The sequence below is a fragment of the Motacilla alba genome, chromosome 29 (assembly GCF_015832195.1).
Source record: "Motacilla alba alba isolate MOTALB_02 chromosome 29, Motacilla_alba_V1.0_pri, whole genome shotgun sequence".
In the NCBI taxonomy this organism is placed as follows: Eukaryota; Metazoa; Chordata; class Aves; order Passeriformes; family Motacillidae; genus Motacilla; species Motacilla alba.
The window spans coordinates 1,366,787-1,384,090 of NC_052044.1; the positions used below are offsets into that span (position 1 = coordinate 1,366,787).

Genomic DNA, 17,304 nt, shown 5'->3' on the forward strand with positions numbered 1-17,304 from the left:
TCTTGGCATTTTGAGTGATCACTCCCAGCTCTGCTTCCTCACCCACATTTAGTGACCATCCCCAAGACTTATTTTATCAAAACCCCTTGGCAAGACAGGACCTCTCAGAGAGAGCTCACAACTACTTTGAAGAATTGCCACTGTTCATGTGACTTCATTCTTGCTCACACTTTCCTCCACAGACTTTTCTTCATGAAATTTAAGGCCAGAAGGAAGCATCATGATCTAGTCCAACCTCCCACACAACAGGCCGTGCAGCTTCACAGCCCATTCCTGCACACAACAGCACCTCATGACTGAGCCAGTGGGCAGGTTTTAGAAGAAACCTCCATTCCTCATTTTAACGCTTCAGGACCTTCCCTTGTGCACCAAATTATTTCGTTTTCTGGCAATTAAAATGCCAGTTTTTGCTTCTTTTAGCTTCTTTTTCTCCTCAGGTCAGGCCTGTGTACTTTGAGGCTTTTATACCTCCAGCTTTTCTTGCAAAATGCTTCATTTACAGGTGACTGTTTAAGATCCTCATCAAGCAAAAAACATCTTTAACATTGTGCTACCAAAATCCACTATTGCTAGATCGAAGGCCAAGAGGGACCTCCACAGGAACAGACTCACAAACCATCACTCCCTCATCCTGGGGGTCTCCCCAAGTCCTACCCCACCCAGAGGCAACCAAGAAAGCCCATCAGTAACCATTTACTGACCACTAAATTTCCGATGACCATGACCATCATGAAGACAATCAAGCACATGGCCTGTCCTGCCACTTCCATACAATCCCACATGGTCTCAATCCACTCCCCACACAACACACGGAAGACAATAAGGAAGGAGTGGAAGAAATCGTGCATGTGCCAGCGGGGTAGCTCACACTCCGGATTGATCTTGCAGACACACTCCTTGTAGCTTTTGCCAAAGAGCTGCATTCCCACCACGGCGAAGATGAACACGATGATGGCCAGCACCAAGGTCAAATTCCCCAAGGCACCCACTGAGTTACCAATGATTTTTATCAGCATGTTCAGAGTGGGCCAGGACTTGGCCAGTTTGAAGACTCTCAGCTACCAAAAAAAAAAAATACAAGAACAAAACAAAATAAACCAGACAAATCTTAAGCAAAGAGGAAAATAAAGCAGAACTTCCTAAACAACAACCATCTTGTGTTTTACATGAAGGTAAGTCCATCCTTCTGCTACTGAGGTTACAGGGAGCAGAGAATGCTTAACCTTTCTGGAAAGTTGGGCTTTGTAATTTGTATTTAGTTATTCCCCACATGCTAATCTCCCTTCCCAAAGGAAAAGTCACCCTTCCCTGCCCAAACGCAACAAGCTGCTGCTCAGATTTCATAAAGAGCAGTCCTGAAGAAAGAAGGGACCATAAAAAATGACACCACTCGATCTCTGTCCTCCCCAAACCCAGAAAAAAGTGATCTTCCCTTGTCCTATGAAAATGGGAAATATTCCTTATTGTGAGGGGAACGGCTGGAACTGCATCAGGGAAGGGATAGGCTGGACATTGGGAAAAGGTTCTTCCCCTGGTTGGGCACTGAGCAGGGTCCCCAGGGAATGGTCACTGCCACAGCCCAAATCATGTTTGGACAATGCCCCCAGGGATGCCCAGGGTGGGATTGCTGAGGTGTCTCTGCAGGGCCAGGAGCTGCACTGGACGTTCCTTGTGGGTTCCCTCCAACTAAGGACACTCCATGATTCCGTGATCCTAAGCTCCATGATAATCACACTGAAAAAGAGCTGGAATTTGGAATACCAATCGGAAAGATCGCAGCACGGAAAGTCCCTCCACATCTGCCAGACTCAGCTCCATTAAACTCAGGGAGACAATAAACCCATCAAAGATGTTCCAGCCTTCTTGAAAATAATAGTATGGATCCATTGCAATGAGCTTCAGGAACATTTCTGCTGTGAAAATCCCAGTGAAAACCTGGAGTGGGAAGGAGAGGCAGACAAAGAACAGGCAAAGAGTCATTTCTGGCTTATTTTCTGATCTTCAGGCTAAGACTCAACAATGCAATTGATTCAAAGCCCACACCAATAATCCAGGCATCCCAGCAGGAGCAGACCTGTGGGGAGTATTCAGCAGATTTCCTCACCAGATTTCCTACAGAGAGCACGTGCTCGAACTCGGGGGTCATGGGGTGGTGCTCCATGGCCATGAACAACGTGTTCAGCACGATGCAGATGGTGATGGCCAAGTCAACAAAAGGATCCATGACAATTAAGTTCACGATCTCCTTCAGCTTCATCCAGTACGGGTGGCATTCCCAGATCAGGAAGGTATTGGCGAATTTGTACCAGCAAGGGGGGCACTTCCTCTGGGACTCTTCCAGCTCTGCAGGTACAAAACAAAACAGAGTTCAGGCTTCACCTCTGAGGCTGAAGAACTACAAAACTGTGAACTTGTGAAAGTGGCCATGGAGGTGACATGAGAGAACAGCTGGGTCAAGTTTGTGGGCAGGCTGGACATCAGGAAGAAATTCTTCATGGAGAGGGTGGCCAGGGAAGTTTGGAGTCCCCATCCCTGGGAGTGTCCAAGGAATGACAGGATGTGGCACTTGGTGCTCTAGGCTGGGTGACAAGGTGGGGATTGGTCATAGGTCAGACCCAACGTCCTTGGAGCTCTTTTCCAACCTCAAGGATTCTTGGATTCTGGGATTTCATGATTTTACTGAGCTCCATGACTTCTCCTGTGTCCCTACCCAACACCTGCACCAGGTCACCACAACTGCAGCTCTAACCCTGTGCTTCAGCCTCACCAGGATGATTCAGTGTAAATTATTCCAAATGAAGGGCTATATTTAACTCGGAACTGATCAAGGTAAAGCAGTTAAAACCAAAGTTACAGATTCCAAACTGCCTTTGCTGCCAGTTTTTAAATAACTGAGATGAATTCTGTGCTGAACACAGACACGGTCTAAAAGAGGAAAGAGGTGACATAATGCTGCACAGGATTTTCAGCAGGAATAACCTGATTAAAACTAACTACATCCATTTACAGAAATCAAACACGGAAATGCCGTGTCCATTTTTTTTTCTTTTTTTTTTTTTTTTACACTGGCTTATCTCAAGTGCTTAGAGAAAAAAAAATACAAACGAGGAGTTGCCCCCATTTGTTGACTTGCTGGTTCCAGTCAGGCCATGCAGCTGTGCACCCTCACCTTTTATTTTTTATGGGAAGGGAAAGGACCACTGTGCCCTCCTTCCCATTGGTTCTCTGGTTGCTTAGTATTTAGTTGCCTTGGAATTTCTGAAGTTAAAAAGAGGCCCGTGGCACTGGAGCCCGTAGGCGTTTGCGCAGGAGGGGAGCGGCAGCAAAACCCTGCTCTGTTTCTAAGTATATTTAGTTTTCCTACAATTTTATTGCAGGAGACAGCAGGAATTTGAGATCATCAACCGCATGTGGCTGCTGTTCATGAATTCTTGCTGGCTCCTGCATGACATGTTGGGAAATCTCATCTCCATGCGCTGTCCATTCCAGAATTCCCACCAGCCAACAGCCCCTTGCTCTTCTGACAGCTGTCACATTGCAGCTCCCAGTGCAGCTCCAATCCTTCTCTCCCACGGCCTGGAGCAAAGGAAGGTCTCTCCAGTGCTTGGAGATGACAGAAGACAGAACACCCGGACCTGACACTGCCTTACTCCTCTGATCTCCACACTGCATTCTCTTCATCGTGAAGTTACAACTCTTTGTTGCCTTTACCTCCATCTCTGTGCAATGTGCACGCCAAAACCAAGTAAAATAAAGTCTAATAAATATTTCTTTATTAATAAAGACCCAAAAGAAGCAGATTTAGGCAAAACCATGCATGAGTATGTACTGCTCTAAAGCAGGGGTAGCTGAATTCCACTAGACCAGGTTGCTCCAAGCCTTGGCCAACCTTGGACATTTCCAGGAATGGGGCATCCAAATTCTCTGGGCATCCCCACCCTCGCAGGGAAGAATTCATTCCCAACATCCCATCCAGCTCTGCTCTCTGCCAATCCCTGTGTCCGGTCCCTCCAGCCCTTTGTCCAAAGTCTGTCTCCAGCTCTCTTGGAGCCCCTTTAGGCACCGGAAGGGGCCCAAGGGTGTCCCTCTAATCCCCAAATCACACACCTACCCTCAACAAGGGTGTTGGTCAACCCAGTCATGACACTGTTGGTCCGGTCCTTCCTTCCATAGGACGCGTTCACCTGATCCATTGAGACCAAGAGAGACCCACCAGGCTTCTTCCTAATTTCGATCTCAGTGGTACCCTGAAAAATTCAGATGGTGACTAATACAGACTTGAGTCTTCCCTCTTACCCACTCTCAGCCCAGAAATGCAGCACTTAGTCTGCATTTCCATATTCTGTATTTTCTATATTCTGTGTATCCCTCTGTCCTTTCCACCCTCCTACAATATGCAGGTGGTCCAACCAAAACTCAAACCCTTTTTTTCTGTTGGACCAGTGCTCCGCAGCCTTAGACAAATTACAGACTGCATTTTAGAGAACATTTCTAATTACATGCAATGTCATTAATTCTCTGTACTAGAACCAAAGAGACGGGCATGCTGGTCAGACCACACTGGTCACACCACACTGGTCAGACCATGCTGAGCAGACCAGGCTGCTCAGACCATGATCATCTGACAAGACCACGCTGGTCAGACCATGCTCAACTGACCAGACCATGCTGGTCAGACCAGGCTGCTCAGACCATGATCATGTGACCAGACCATGCTCATCTGACCACAGTGGTCAGACCACACTGCTCAGACCACGCTGCTCAGACCAGACCATGCTGGTCAGGCTGTGCTGGTCAGACCACGCTGGTCATACCATGTTGGTCAGACCAGACCATGCTCGTCTGACCATGCTGACCAGACCACGCTGGTCAGACCAGACTGTGCTCGTCTGACCACGCTGACCAGACCATATTGCTCAGACCACGCTCATCTGACCACAGCGGTCAGACCACGCTGCTCAGACCCTGCTGCTCAGACCCAGACCACGCTCAGCAGCTACCTCGGGCAGGATGCGGCCCCCAGGCATGCTGGAGGGCGGCCCTCCGATGAGGGACACGACGCCGTTGCAGTCCACGGTGCTGTTCCTCTTGATGCTGCGGCGCAGCGTGGGGAAGATGCGCGAGGAGCGGCTGCCCTGGCTGTAGCCGCTGTAGCCGCTGTAGCTGCTGCGCCGGTCGCGGCCGCGGATGGGGATGAAGAGCGAGTCCCTCCTGCCCTCGCTCTCCTCCACCGTGCTGTGCTCGTCGTCGGCGAACTCGTTCTCCGAGGCCGGGTCGCGGAAGCGCCCCTTGTAGCTGAAGATGCTGCTCTTGCTGTTGTGGCGGGAGAGGAAAGGGGAGCCCGGGATGCTGAGGAGAGACTGGGGGAGGAGGGGAGGACAGAGTGAGTGCTGCAGCGTGGCAGCAGCTCTCTGGCCACAGAGAGAAACACACAACTTTCCCAGGAATCGTTCTGGGGTGACCGATCCATGCAGCAGAACAACTTTTATTGACCAGTAAGGAATTGGCAAGGAGCTGCGGACCAACTGGAGATCTGTAAAACTGTATAAACACGGAGTTATGTGAATAAAAAAGAGCTTTTACCACCATGAAGGAAATGGAATCCCGTGTGCTTTACTCCCGCAGTGAGGAGGATGGACACAAAGCACTGCTGGGTGGTTTCCTACAATCACTCAATGGTTTGGTTTGGGAGGGACCTTGAAGATTGTCCAGTTCCACCCCCTGCCATTGGAGGGTGGAAGCACTGCCTCAAGCTGCTCCAAGCCCTGTCCAACCTGCCCCTGGACACTTCCAGGAATGGAGCAGCCACAGCTCCTCTGGGCAATCTGTGCCAGGGCCTCCCCACGCTCACAGCGGGGAATTTCTTCCCAGTATGCCATCCAGCCCTGTCCTCTGCACTGGGAAGCCATTGCCCCTTGTCCTGGCACTCCAGGTGCTCGTAAATGGTCTCTGTCCATCTGTTTCCCTCCCTCTCCAGTGCACAGACCGTCACCCCTCACTCCTTGGCTGCACTGTGAGAGCTGCTCACTCCTGGCTGGTTGAGCTGTCTCAGTGGAGGAGTTACCTGGCTGGATTCCTCAGGAACAATTCCTGCCAAGGGAAGTGTGTGTGAGAGTCATTACCTCGGGCTCTGAGTGTTCTCCTGACCCAACAGAGTTTAGGAGAGTGGGCAGAACCCTTGAGATGCCAACAGGAATCTAACACAGAATATTATCCTGACCTCAAGCAACCACAAACATTAGTGAAGGAACAGAAAACTACCTGGTTCATGATGGAAAACTTCCTTCCCAGCCTGTTATCTGGCAGCCTGAACGCTTTCCTCCTCATGCCATCCTCAGATTCTGACTTGAACACCTTCTCGTTGTCACACTTCTCATCTCCTTCCGACAGCTCCTTGTCCTTCCGCTTCTTCCTCCTGTTCCGACGCTCCTTGGCACTCTTGGAACTGAGCTTGGAAATCTCCGAGGAGCTCCGAGACATCCTCCCCCCACCATCATCCTCCACAGCATCTTCAGACACCGTCCCTGCCGAGGTGACCATGGCAGCAGCCTGAGGGTGCAGGCAAGGGAAGGAGAAATAAATAAATCACATCCTTCCACCAGTAATGCTCCATTTCCTGCTTGAAGAGAGAGTTTGGCTTAATGCACCTGAGTAAAAGACTTTGGGGCAGGACTGAGAGGTTTATTCTCTCCTTGGAAGAAACTTGCAGCCAGAATTTGTTAGAATTTTTATAGTTTGCTTGTGCAGGTGGTAAAATCAGCTTCTCTGGCAACCTGGGCCAGGGCCTCACCACCCTTACAGAGAGGAATTTCTTTTTTTCTCACCTGTGCTTCTTCCTGCTGCTTTTTCAATTGTTCCAACATGGCCTTGAATTCTGCCTCCTTCTGCTCTGCCTCCTCCAAGGTCGCCTGGTTCTGCTCCTCGTAGGCCATGGCCACCACAGCCAAAATCAGATTCACCAGGTAGAAAGATCCCACAAAGATCACCAGCACAAAGAAGATCATGTAGGTTTTTCCTGCCGCTCGTAAAGTCTGGGAGTGGAAAAGAATGGCAGAGGGATTAGAAAAGGAAAAGAAAAGCAACTTCAGGCTTCCCTGACACGAGATGCAAGAGCTGATCCCAAGTTTCTTGACCTGAATGTTTCTAAGAAAATCCAGCAGTGCTGAATATTCCAGAGCTCAGCATTTTCCCTGCAGAGCGCTGAGACACTGCACATTCCTTAGCCATGAACACAAAAGGTGACATCCACCTTCCTCTCTTAAGGGAGCATCCAAACTGAAAAGAATTCAGAGGCACAGTGTGAAACCCAATGCTCAGACTCCCTTAAAATAAAGCAAATCAAGAAGAAGCTGGCTTCAGCAAGGTCCCCAAAGCACCCTCAGGTCAGGAGAACACTCCCTGCCCTCCAAAGAGTCTGAGCACCCTCTGTGAGCAGAGCTGAATGCCCACAGCCTCCTGCAGCCAGTGCTAAGGCTCCTTCCCAAGCTGTGAAATTAATTCACAGCTCAGCTGGACCCCCCCATCCCTTCTGGATGTGAAGTCCAACACCTGCTGACAAGTAATGTCCCCTTCCTCCCCCCAAAAACCTCTCTGTGAAGCTTTACTCGCACTCCTTCGGAGAGAAGGAATAAAACAAAGCTTCTCACATTCCCCTTTCTATTTTTGCCCCCAAATTCTCCCCACCTACAACACCAAAGCGAAGTGTTTACTTACTAATTGATACAAGTTTTCCCAAAAGTCCTGAGTCATAAGGCGAAATAAAGCCAGAAAAGCCCAGCTGAAGGTGTCAAAGCTCGTGTAGCCGTAGTTGGGGTTCCGTCCTGCCTTCATGCACGTGTATCCCTCTGGACATTGGCTGGGGAGGGACAGCAGCCAGGTCAGGGCTCTCCCAACAAACAGCAGCTCTTTCCACGTCATTTAAGGACAGCAGACAGGATTTCAAGAAAGCCCTGCCCTCCCTGTGCTACAGACATGAGACGCTGCAAGGCGCAGCTTTTCCCTAAGCCTGAGCCCAAGGCAGGAGCTGGGGCCAGAAGGGTCTTCAGAGCTGAAGGTCGGGGTGGAAAACCAACAGCACATGGCAAGTTCCCATTTCTGAGCCTCCATCCACCCTTCTCAGATTGGATTCAGAGGGAAATAATGCCACTGGCAACCACTGGTGGCCAGAGCTGCCCCCTGACAGGGAAAATGTCCCTTCCACTGCATCAGCAGTGGATTCATAATTAGGTTGAGAAATTTGAAACCTGGTGAAGGAACACAGAACCAAGTGAGGAAGCAACAGGGAATATTCCAAAGGTTTTGCCAGCTTTAGGTAACATCAGGGACAACTGATTGATTGGTAATGAAGCTCAACACTCACCCTGCATCTGAGCTGTTACCACAGAGCAAAGGGTCGGGGGCGCCAGGAATGATGTAAAAATTTGCTGAAGATGAAAAAGAAGAGGTTACATTCACACACATATGGAGTTAGAGGATTTAACAGACTATAACACGATTAGAACCTTCACTTAAAAGTCCCCCAAAAGCACTGCTGAGAAATTTATCAGTAAAAATATATTTTGGACTAATTACTTAGCTAAAAGAGCACATCCAAACCCTCCTAAAGGATGAATTCAACTAGGAACATCTCAACAAGGCCAGATCAAAAAAAAAAAACTTGAAAAATTTCTGCACATGGGGTTTTTACTGTGAAAACCAGACACACCACAGCATGAGCCATGCTGGAACTCCTGCATCGAGCCAAGTCAGAAGGTTTTAGAGAGCCTCAGTGTAGAAATACCTACACATATTGTTGGTGTATTCCTCCCAGTCGAAGCCCCTGGAGCCATTATCCAGGAAGGTCTCGTTCACATTAATTGGCCAAATCACACACTTGTTCCTTAAATTGCCCATGAACAGCTGGAGCCCAATGAGGGCAAAGACACTGAGACAGAAAACTGTCAGGATCATCACATCCGACAGCTTCTTCACAGACTGGATCAGGGCACCCACAATGGTCTTCAGGCCTGTGGAGAAGGAAACAAGACTAGAAATCACTCCTGCAGAAGAAAACACGCTGAAAATCCAGATTAATACAGTACCTTCGAGTGACTCTATGGTGGGAAAGGCTGTGGCTATGAATGGTGGAGGTTCCTGGGAACAAGCGTGTGTGCTCAGGATTTGCAGCCAGTGCAACACTGGGATGGAGGCAAGGGTTGCTCAGAACAAACCAAAATCCTAACGTTTGTCCCTGAGAGTGCCTGAGCCTCGCAGCAGGACTGCAGAACGCGGGGAGCCACTCCTCCCCCACACACAAGGTTTGTCAAACAAGGGTCAAATTGGGGTTTGCTGCCACGAAAATCCTCGTGGACACGTTGAGCCGAGCTCAGTGGCACAGGCTGCAACAACTCACAGAGATCAAATACCTTTAACTCTCCACATCTTGGGTTTCTCCTGCTCAACTGAACTGTCTCAGCACTTCCCCTCCCTTGCAGGAGCAGAGTCTTCCCTTTCAGAGGTGGCTTTGGTTACAGCCAGGGCAGGGCTTCACCCACAGCATCGGTGCTTTGGCATTTACTGAGGCCACTGGGATCATGAACAGGCTCAGGATCAAAAATCAGATATTCCAAAAGGAACCCTGCTGGTTTCCCACGCCAGTCTGGTCCATGAGAGGCAGAACTCGTGAGTGGGGAGAACTCAGAATTGATTTTTAGACGACAGGTCTACTAGCTAGAATTCTGGATGCAGAATCAACACTGAATTAGGCTCCTTTAGTCAGCCTTTCTGGTGTGAAGTAGGATGATTCTGTGGTTTATAAATGAGCAGTTTAGGGAGGAAGGAGAAAAAAAAAATAAATCACTGCTGGATTTGGGGTCAGTCAGATCCAAGGTTCCAGCTGAGACCACATGAACATTTTGCAATAAACCCTGGACCAGAAACTTTGGTCCCTTCCAACCTCCTCCTACAAAACCCTTGTAGATCAACAGAGGTTAGACCCATCCCAGGAACATAAAGCTTCCAAAACAAACAGTTGCAGACACATTCCTTATATAGGAATTCTATTTTGAAGTGTCATTTACTCCCATCATCCAAACTTTCCATGGATTTTCCAACACAGAGCAGGATTTTGCTGTTGTGGCAGACACATCACCCCCAGCACCTCTTGCCATGCTCGCCCCACGGCTCTGCTCTGCACATGCACCCACGGGCATCAGCACCTGGGCTCCTGCTTTGGATGCTGCTCTCTCTCAGGTGTGCCAGGAGAAGTTTGGAACCAGGACAGGACTGGCAGCAGGAGAGATCCCAGTCCAAGGACCGGGAACACTTCAACAAACACAACTCCAAACTTCCAGCTGCGGCCACCACCCTGTGCTCCGTGGGTCCAGGTTTCACACCGTGCAGGTGTGACCCAGGTGTGTCCCCACGTGGCAATTAAAATATAAGAACTCAAGTGCCAATATGGAAAATTTCTTGAGACCATCATGGTTTCATACAGGTTTTCCACCAAAAAAAAGACCAAAGGGGTATTTTGGTGGTTTGGCCCATGGGTGTCACAGTTTGCTCCTGTCACACAGATCCACTGAGAGCACAGAATTTTGTCCATGGCATGTCAAATTCTGGTGGTATTTCCCATTTTTATCTTGTCTCAAACACATCTTGATTCCAGTTATTGACAGAAGGTGTAGACGGCACTCGAAACACTAAAATGAGCTTCTCAGTAGCTCAGCACAGAGTTAAAATTCCCATTCCATGTGCTGAAGCAGAAGGAATATTATATTTTATATATTAATATTGAGTGTATTCTAAAAATCACCTTTTCCTTGTGAAATGGTAGTAGTAAAACCCATGAAGAGCACTTGATGCTTTCATATTAAATAACCCAAAAGGCCAATTATTCAAATGCTTTACACTCCTCCTGCTGTCACAAAACGGAGGGGGGCCAAGATTTGTGCTGCAGAAACACACCTGGACAATCCTCCCCCAAAACTGGACACCAAACCCCAAAGTTTTTGCCATTTCAGGTATGTTCAGTGTCCCCAACACCCAAACAGGGTGCCCTTGGCTGGGTGTGGCAAATTACCCCTTTTATTCAATCAAAATATGCAGCAAGTTGTCCCTCTAATAAAAATTACATCCAAAATGTGCTGAACTTAGCAGGGCTCAGCCCCAAGCCCTGCCATTTGAAATAAAACTCTGCAAGTTTTGAATTCTGTGGAGAGAATGATCCAAAACTGAGCTGTTCTGCTCCCCTCCATGGGAACACAAGGCATGCTGTCACACAGCCAGCAACCAGCTCCTGAAAGCTGCATCATCTCCATGTTGCTACAGCTGAGAAAGCAAAACACAGGCAAAACTGGTTTAACACCAAGGCTTCTGCTCTGAGCAAGCCAGAGCTCTCTGGAGCAGGCTGAGAGAACGAGAACCACCCCTCAGACCCACTCCTCACAGCAATTCCCAAAGGTCTTTGGCTCTTAAAAATCACCAGACATGAAGGAAGGCTCAGTAGGAACATCACTCCAGCATGTTGTCACTGGGTGCAAGGAAAGCAGGTGCCACGTAGGAGCATCACCACCACCACCACCACCATCATCATCATCATCATCATCAACATGCACAACAGGCAGGTACAGCTGATGGGGTTGGCAGTCTGGGATGGGACAAAAGGGATGAGCCCTACAACTCCACAGGCTGGTCCCTGGCAGCCTGAGAAAGAGCCAGCACTGCAGGATCAGGGAACGCACGAGGGAACAAACCACGAAGGAACTGAGAGCAAAACTCATTGAGGAGTTATTCTGGGTAACAGGTAGAGCACCTGGAAACAAAAAGCTGGAGATGTCTGAGTGCCTGTAGGACCTGAGCCTTGAGCTTGACCTCAGAATTAGGGGCACTTCAATGCATGAAGCTTTTCTGTAGAAGAATTCAGGATCAGGAAGGGTTCCAGGCCAGGCTGGACAGAGCTGGGATTAAACTGGTCTGGTGGAAGGTGTTCCTGCCCATGGCTGGAGGTGGAACAAGATGAGCTTTAAGGTCCTTCCCAACCCAAACCAGACTGGAATTCTGGGATTCTCAGCCCATAATGTCTCCATGGTGTCCCAAAGGAAGGGCCACTGCTCACCCTGTGACACCCAGCTGAGTTACAAGTCCAGAAGCAGCTTTGGGAAGGGTGGTCCTGACAAGTCCAGCTCTGGGGTGGCATAGGAGATGGGCAAAAAGGTTTTAATCTTAGTTGGGTTTTGCCCTGTTGCTTTATAAAATTATTCCTAAAGCAACTCCAAAACCACTGACAACAACAGGGCGAGTCCCTGAGCCAGAAACCGTTCAGGCTGAGGAGGAGCCTGATCCTTTTCATCTGGCATTAAACTTTAAAGCCTGGCTTCAGTCTCAGAGATCAGTATGAAATGTGCATACAAAGGGACAGAAAAGTATGGAGTAACAGCCTGTCCATCCCATAATTTGATGGCCCCGGAGCCTTGATTTCAAACTGCTTTGTTACACAGACTGCAAATCCCATCCAAACAATCCCAGTGCCATTTCTGAGGAATGAGCAGTGCAGGAGGGGAGGGGAAATACAGAGAGGAGACACACACAAGCCCAGCCTTTAAAGCTGAATGGTTCTCACCTGGAATTACAGAGATAGTTTTCAAAGCTCGGAGAACTCTGAAAGTTCTCAGTGCTGAGACATTCCCAAGGTCCACAAACTCTGTGACATATCTGCAATGAGGGAGGTCACACACAAAAAACACCATGACAATACACACACCAAAATAAAACAACAACTACAGACAAAGCAATACATCACTCACAGGGGCCTGTACCCGACAGCTAAACACCAACCGGGGCCGCCTTACCTGGAATTACAGAAATAGTTTTCAAAGCTCTCAGAACCCTGAAAGTGCGCAGAGCTGAAACATTGCCTAGGTTTACAAACTCTGTTATATACCTGCAGAATTAAACCAGAGTTAATGGCACCGTTGGGGTCACCTTCCTTCGCATAAATTGTCTGCTTGTAGGAAACAGCTTGTGATTTAAAACGCTTCAGAATTGGCATTGAAAAGAGAGAGAGAGAGAGACAAAGGTGCAGGGGTAAAATGTGGTTTAAGTCTCTCTGCTCCTCAACCAGCTTGCCCAGGTACATGGCTGGATACCCATCCTCACCTGGAATCATGGAATGTCCTGAGCTGCAAGGGACCCCAAGGATCATCCAGTGCACAAACACCCCAACAATCCCACCCTGGGCATCCCTGGGAGTGTTGTCCAAATTCTCCTGGAGCTCTGGCAGCCTCGGGGCTGTGCCCATTCCCTGGGGAGCCTGGGCAGTGCCCAGCACCCTCTGGGAGAAGAATCTTCTCCTGATTTCCCTCCCCTGGCAGAGCTGCAGTGGTTCCCTCGTGTCCTGTCCCTGGTCACAGGGAGCAGAGATCAGAGCTGCTCCTGGGGATGAAGCTGCAGCCCCAAGGAGTCTCCCCTCAGTCTCTTCTCCAGCTGAACAGACCCAGAGCCCTCAGCCACTCCTCCAGACCCTCCCTGCCCCTGCTTTGGACCCTCTCCAGCAGCTGCAGATGATTTTCATATCGTGGTGACCCAAACTTCGCACAGTCCTAGAGGGAATTTGAAATTTTGAATCTCTACAGAAGAGGACAATTGTAAAAATGGCAAATATTTGAGGAGACTTGGTGACACCACCCTGAGCAACCTTGGCTAGTGGGACATGTCCCTGCCCATGGCAGGGGGTGGGACTGGATGAGCTTGAAGGTCCCTTCCAGCCCAAACCAATCCATGATTCCACGATTGTACCTCAGGTCAGGGGTTTCAGGTATATTCACTTCAATTCATGTTCTTTAAGAAAACATAATCATCTTCTGCTTTGATTAACATCCTTCCATTTAATTAGCAGCCTTCATTTTAATTAGCATCCTCCATTTTTTGAGTCTTTATGCTTCAGTGTCTGTTTGTGAGCTGCAGGAAGGTTTGATTCTCTTTTTCCAAGCAGATAAACCCAAGGCACACAGGGCAGAAGAGGCTTAGTGCAAAGTAACAGGGTTATATTTTACCCCAGCTCAGAGAATATTCCCTCTGTGCCATGTGAGGAGAAACGTGGTATGAAAAAGCACAGAAATGCTCAACATTCAAGATTTTTCCTGCTGCAGAATGGCCTCAAGGGCTCCAAAAAACTCTTAGTGTGGTTTAAAATAATGCCCTTGACACAAAAAGCATTGTGCCAGAGCTGACAGGCAAAGCCTGGCCTCTGGAAAGGAAAGGGTTACAAACACCACTGGGGGATTTGGGACACTCCTTGCAGAGCAACGCCTTAAAACTGGGGGGATTTGGTAATTTCTGGAGAAATTAAGGGATTAATTCCCAGGTGGGATTTGGTCTGTGTGCACCCACACTGGGAGCTGACCCTGGGCACAGCAGATCCCCCCTGCTCTGGAGTAAAACTCAGGTGTTGGGAGTTCCTGGGTATTGGTTATCATAGACAACACCCAACCCTTTGTATGTCATTTAAATAAACGACTGAAAGGTAGAAAAAGAGCAAAAACTCAGTGTTGGGAGCTGCTGGTTGTTGGCTTTTCATGGACAACACCCAACTCTTTGTATGTCATTTAAATAAACAACTGAAAGGTAGAAAAAGAGCAAAAACTCAGTGTTGGGAGTTCCTGGGTATTGGTTATCATGGACAACACCCAACTCTTTGTATGTCATTTAAATAAACAACTGAAAGGTAGAAAAAGAGCAAAAACTCATGAAACTCAACAATCTTGGGTGCAGAAAAATATGACTGAAGTGTTTTACTTCAACTCAAGGGCTCTGAACCCTTGGAAATGCAGCTCCTGAGCCTCCTCTGCCATCTCTGCTCCATCAGGCTTTGGTGAATATGGGAGCCCAACCATGCCACGTGCAACGCTCCAAAAACAAAGTGTGAAAGAGCAAAATAATTTCTTCATCAGCAACTCGGAGTAGCAGTGACAAAGACCAGGTGTCCATCAGCAGGACTAAGTCTGAGCCAGGGTGAGCTCAGGGCAAAAAACAAAAGGAAAATATGGAAAAACCCAGGAATTTAGGGTGTGTTTCCTGATGTGACTCAGACACGCCCATGATCCTCAGCATCAGCCCAACCCAGCACAAGAGAAAAAAACGAGGAAGGAAAATCAAATGCCTCCTTTCTGACACTGCAGCTTCATGGGAAATGGGTTGATAATGGTTTATTAACAGGTTATTAATGGGTTATTAATGGGTTAATCACAGTCCAGCCTCCAGTCACAGCCCAAGGAAGGCATGGTAGTGGCTGGAATTTAAAGATATTTGGCTCCTAGGCTGATCTGCCCCTCTGGTGCATGAACCACCTAAAATCTTGTATTAATCAAAGCAATTTTCAGAAAATCCTATTTTTTTTTTTGCAGTAGCAACTCCACTAACTCCGTGCTGTTGCAGTTTAGAGCTGAAATCCCATCAGGCTCAAACTTCCCTTGGAAAAATCAAGGCAGAGAGCTGAAATCCCATCAGGCTCAAACTTCCCTTGGAAAAATCAAGGCAGAGAGCTGAAATCCCATCAGGCTCAAACTCCCCTTGGAAAAATCAAGGCGGTTCATGGACGTTTTCCTCGATCTCCTTTTTCCTGACACACCTACCCTCTTGCCAAGGCCTCGTCCCCTCCCAGGCACAGAAATCCCTGGAAAAACACAACTTACGCCATCATGATGACGCTGAAATCCAGCCAGTTCCAGGGATCCCTCAGGAAGGTGAAGCCATCTATACAGAAACCTCTGGCAATGATTTTCACGAGTGATTCAAATGTATAAATCCCGGTGAATGTGTACCTGGGATGAGGAAATGTCATTTCAGTAGGGAAAAAAGGTGAATTATAAAGACTTTTGTTTCAATAAAAGGCTCCAAAAGATTAAAAAAAAAACAAAACAAACACATAAAAAACCAAAACAAAACCAAATTTTTAAATAACCAACCAACCAAACAAAAAACCAAAAAAATCAAAAAACCAAACCAAACCAAAAACTAAAATTAAAAAAAAAAAAAACCCAAAACAATAACAAAATATACAACAAACAAAGGAAAAAAATGGGGAGCATGCAAAAAAAAAAAGCACGGGGAGGAAGAGGGTCCTCCAGGGAACAAACTCAGCATTTTGGGAGGTTCTTACAAACACATATTTGGTACTTAAATGCAACAATTGCTACTTACTCCACATTCTTTGACCATTCTGGCGGGTTACTAAAAGTCATGAATACACAGTTGGTCAAAATAGTGCACATAATGATCATGCTAAATACTGTGGGACAAAGTCAAGGAGCAAAGGGACACGGGTGACTCCTGACATCCCCCCAAGCCCCCCAAAGGTCACTGGCTGAAGGGAAATCCAACCAAATCCAGGCTATTCTCTGTGGGCTGCTAATATTGCCCAGCAGTCCTGGGAAATGAGATTATTTCTATTTTTTAACGTATGGTATTACGTAAAATATCTATATGCTGTATTCACTGTATTGTATATAACATATATAATATATATCATATAATTATATATAATCAGATATTATATATATAATTATATATATAATTTATACATATAATATGTAATTTATACATTGTGTACTATTTATAGACTATATACTAGATATTTTATATACTGTATTATATATGTATTTATATGCTACATAACATATATATGCTATATACACTGTATTAGATACAATATTTATACACTATATAAATAATATACAATATTTATATACTATATAAATATTGTAAATATAAATATACACTATATACACAACGTAAATATAAATATATACTATATATATATTTATATACTGTATTATATATACTATTTTATATACCACATAACACATATATGCTATATACACTGTATTATATAAATATTTATATACTATATGAATAGTGTAAATAAAAATATATATTATAGAGATATTGTAAATATAAATATATACTACATAAATATTGTAAATATAAATATATACTATATGAATAGTGTAATTATAAATATATATTATAGAAATATTGTAAATATAAATATTTACTATATATTTTATACACTGTATTATATATACTATTTATATACCACAGAACATATATACTATATAACTATAGATACATATTTAGTTATATATAGTTATATAAATTTAACTGCATATAGGTAACTGTATACAGTTACAAATATATTATAACTATATATAATTATAACTATATATACATATATATTATATAACATATGACTACATAAATGGGATTTTCTGTCACCATTTGGTGAATTTTCTGGTTTATATGCATTTAATATACCTTATACTTGATATA

At 46.3% G+C, this 17,304-nt stretch overlaps 1 protein-coding gene across 3 annotated transcripts in view; it reads right to left on the minus strand.

The window, feature by feature from the left end:
- SCN8A (sodium voltage-gated channel alpha subunit 8) overlaps positions 1–17,304 on the minus strand; it is a 57,536-nt gene that overhangs the window by 20,111 nt on the left and 20,121 nt on the right. For 2 of the 3 annotated variants that reach the window (XM_038164244.1, XM_038164245.1), the window contains exons 4-16: positions 16,177–16,266; positions 15,669–15,797; positions 12,599–12,690; positions 8,784–9,005; positions 8,360–8,423; positions 7,714–7,855; positions 6,825–7,031; positions 6,262–6,549; positions 5,001–5,360; positions 4,112–4,247; positions 2,105–2,343; positions 1,762–1,935; positions 702–1,058 (exon numbers count right to left, since the gene is read on the minus strand). In XM_038164244.1, the coding sequence (XP_038020172.1) occupies positions 702–1,058; positions 1,762–1,935; positions 2,105–2,343; positions 4,112–4,247; positions 5,001–5,360; positions 6,262–6,549; positions 6,825–7,031; positions 7,714–7,855; positions 8,360–8,423; positions 8,784–9,005; positions 12,599–12,690; positions 15,669–15,797; positions 16,177–16,266 (2,500 nt within the window). Of the gene's footprint in view, positions 1–701; positions 1,059–1,761; positions 1,936–2,104; positions 2,344–4,111; positions 4,248–5,000; positions 5,361–6,261; positions 6,550–6,824; positions 7,032–7,713; positions 7,856–8,359; positions 8,424–8,783; positions 9,006–12,598; positions 12,691–12,827; positions 12,920–15,668; positions 15,798–16,176; positions 16,267–17,304 lie in introns of all 3 variants that reach the window. The other variant, XM_038164246.1, reaches the window with a different exon arrangement.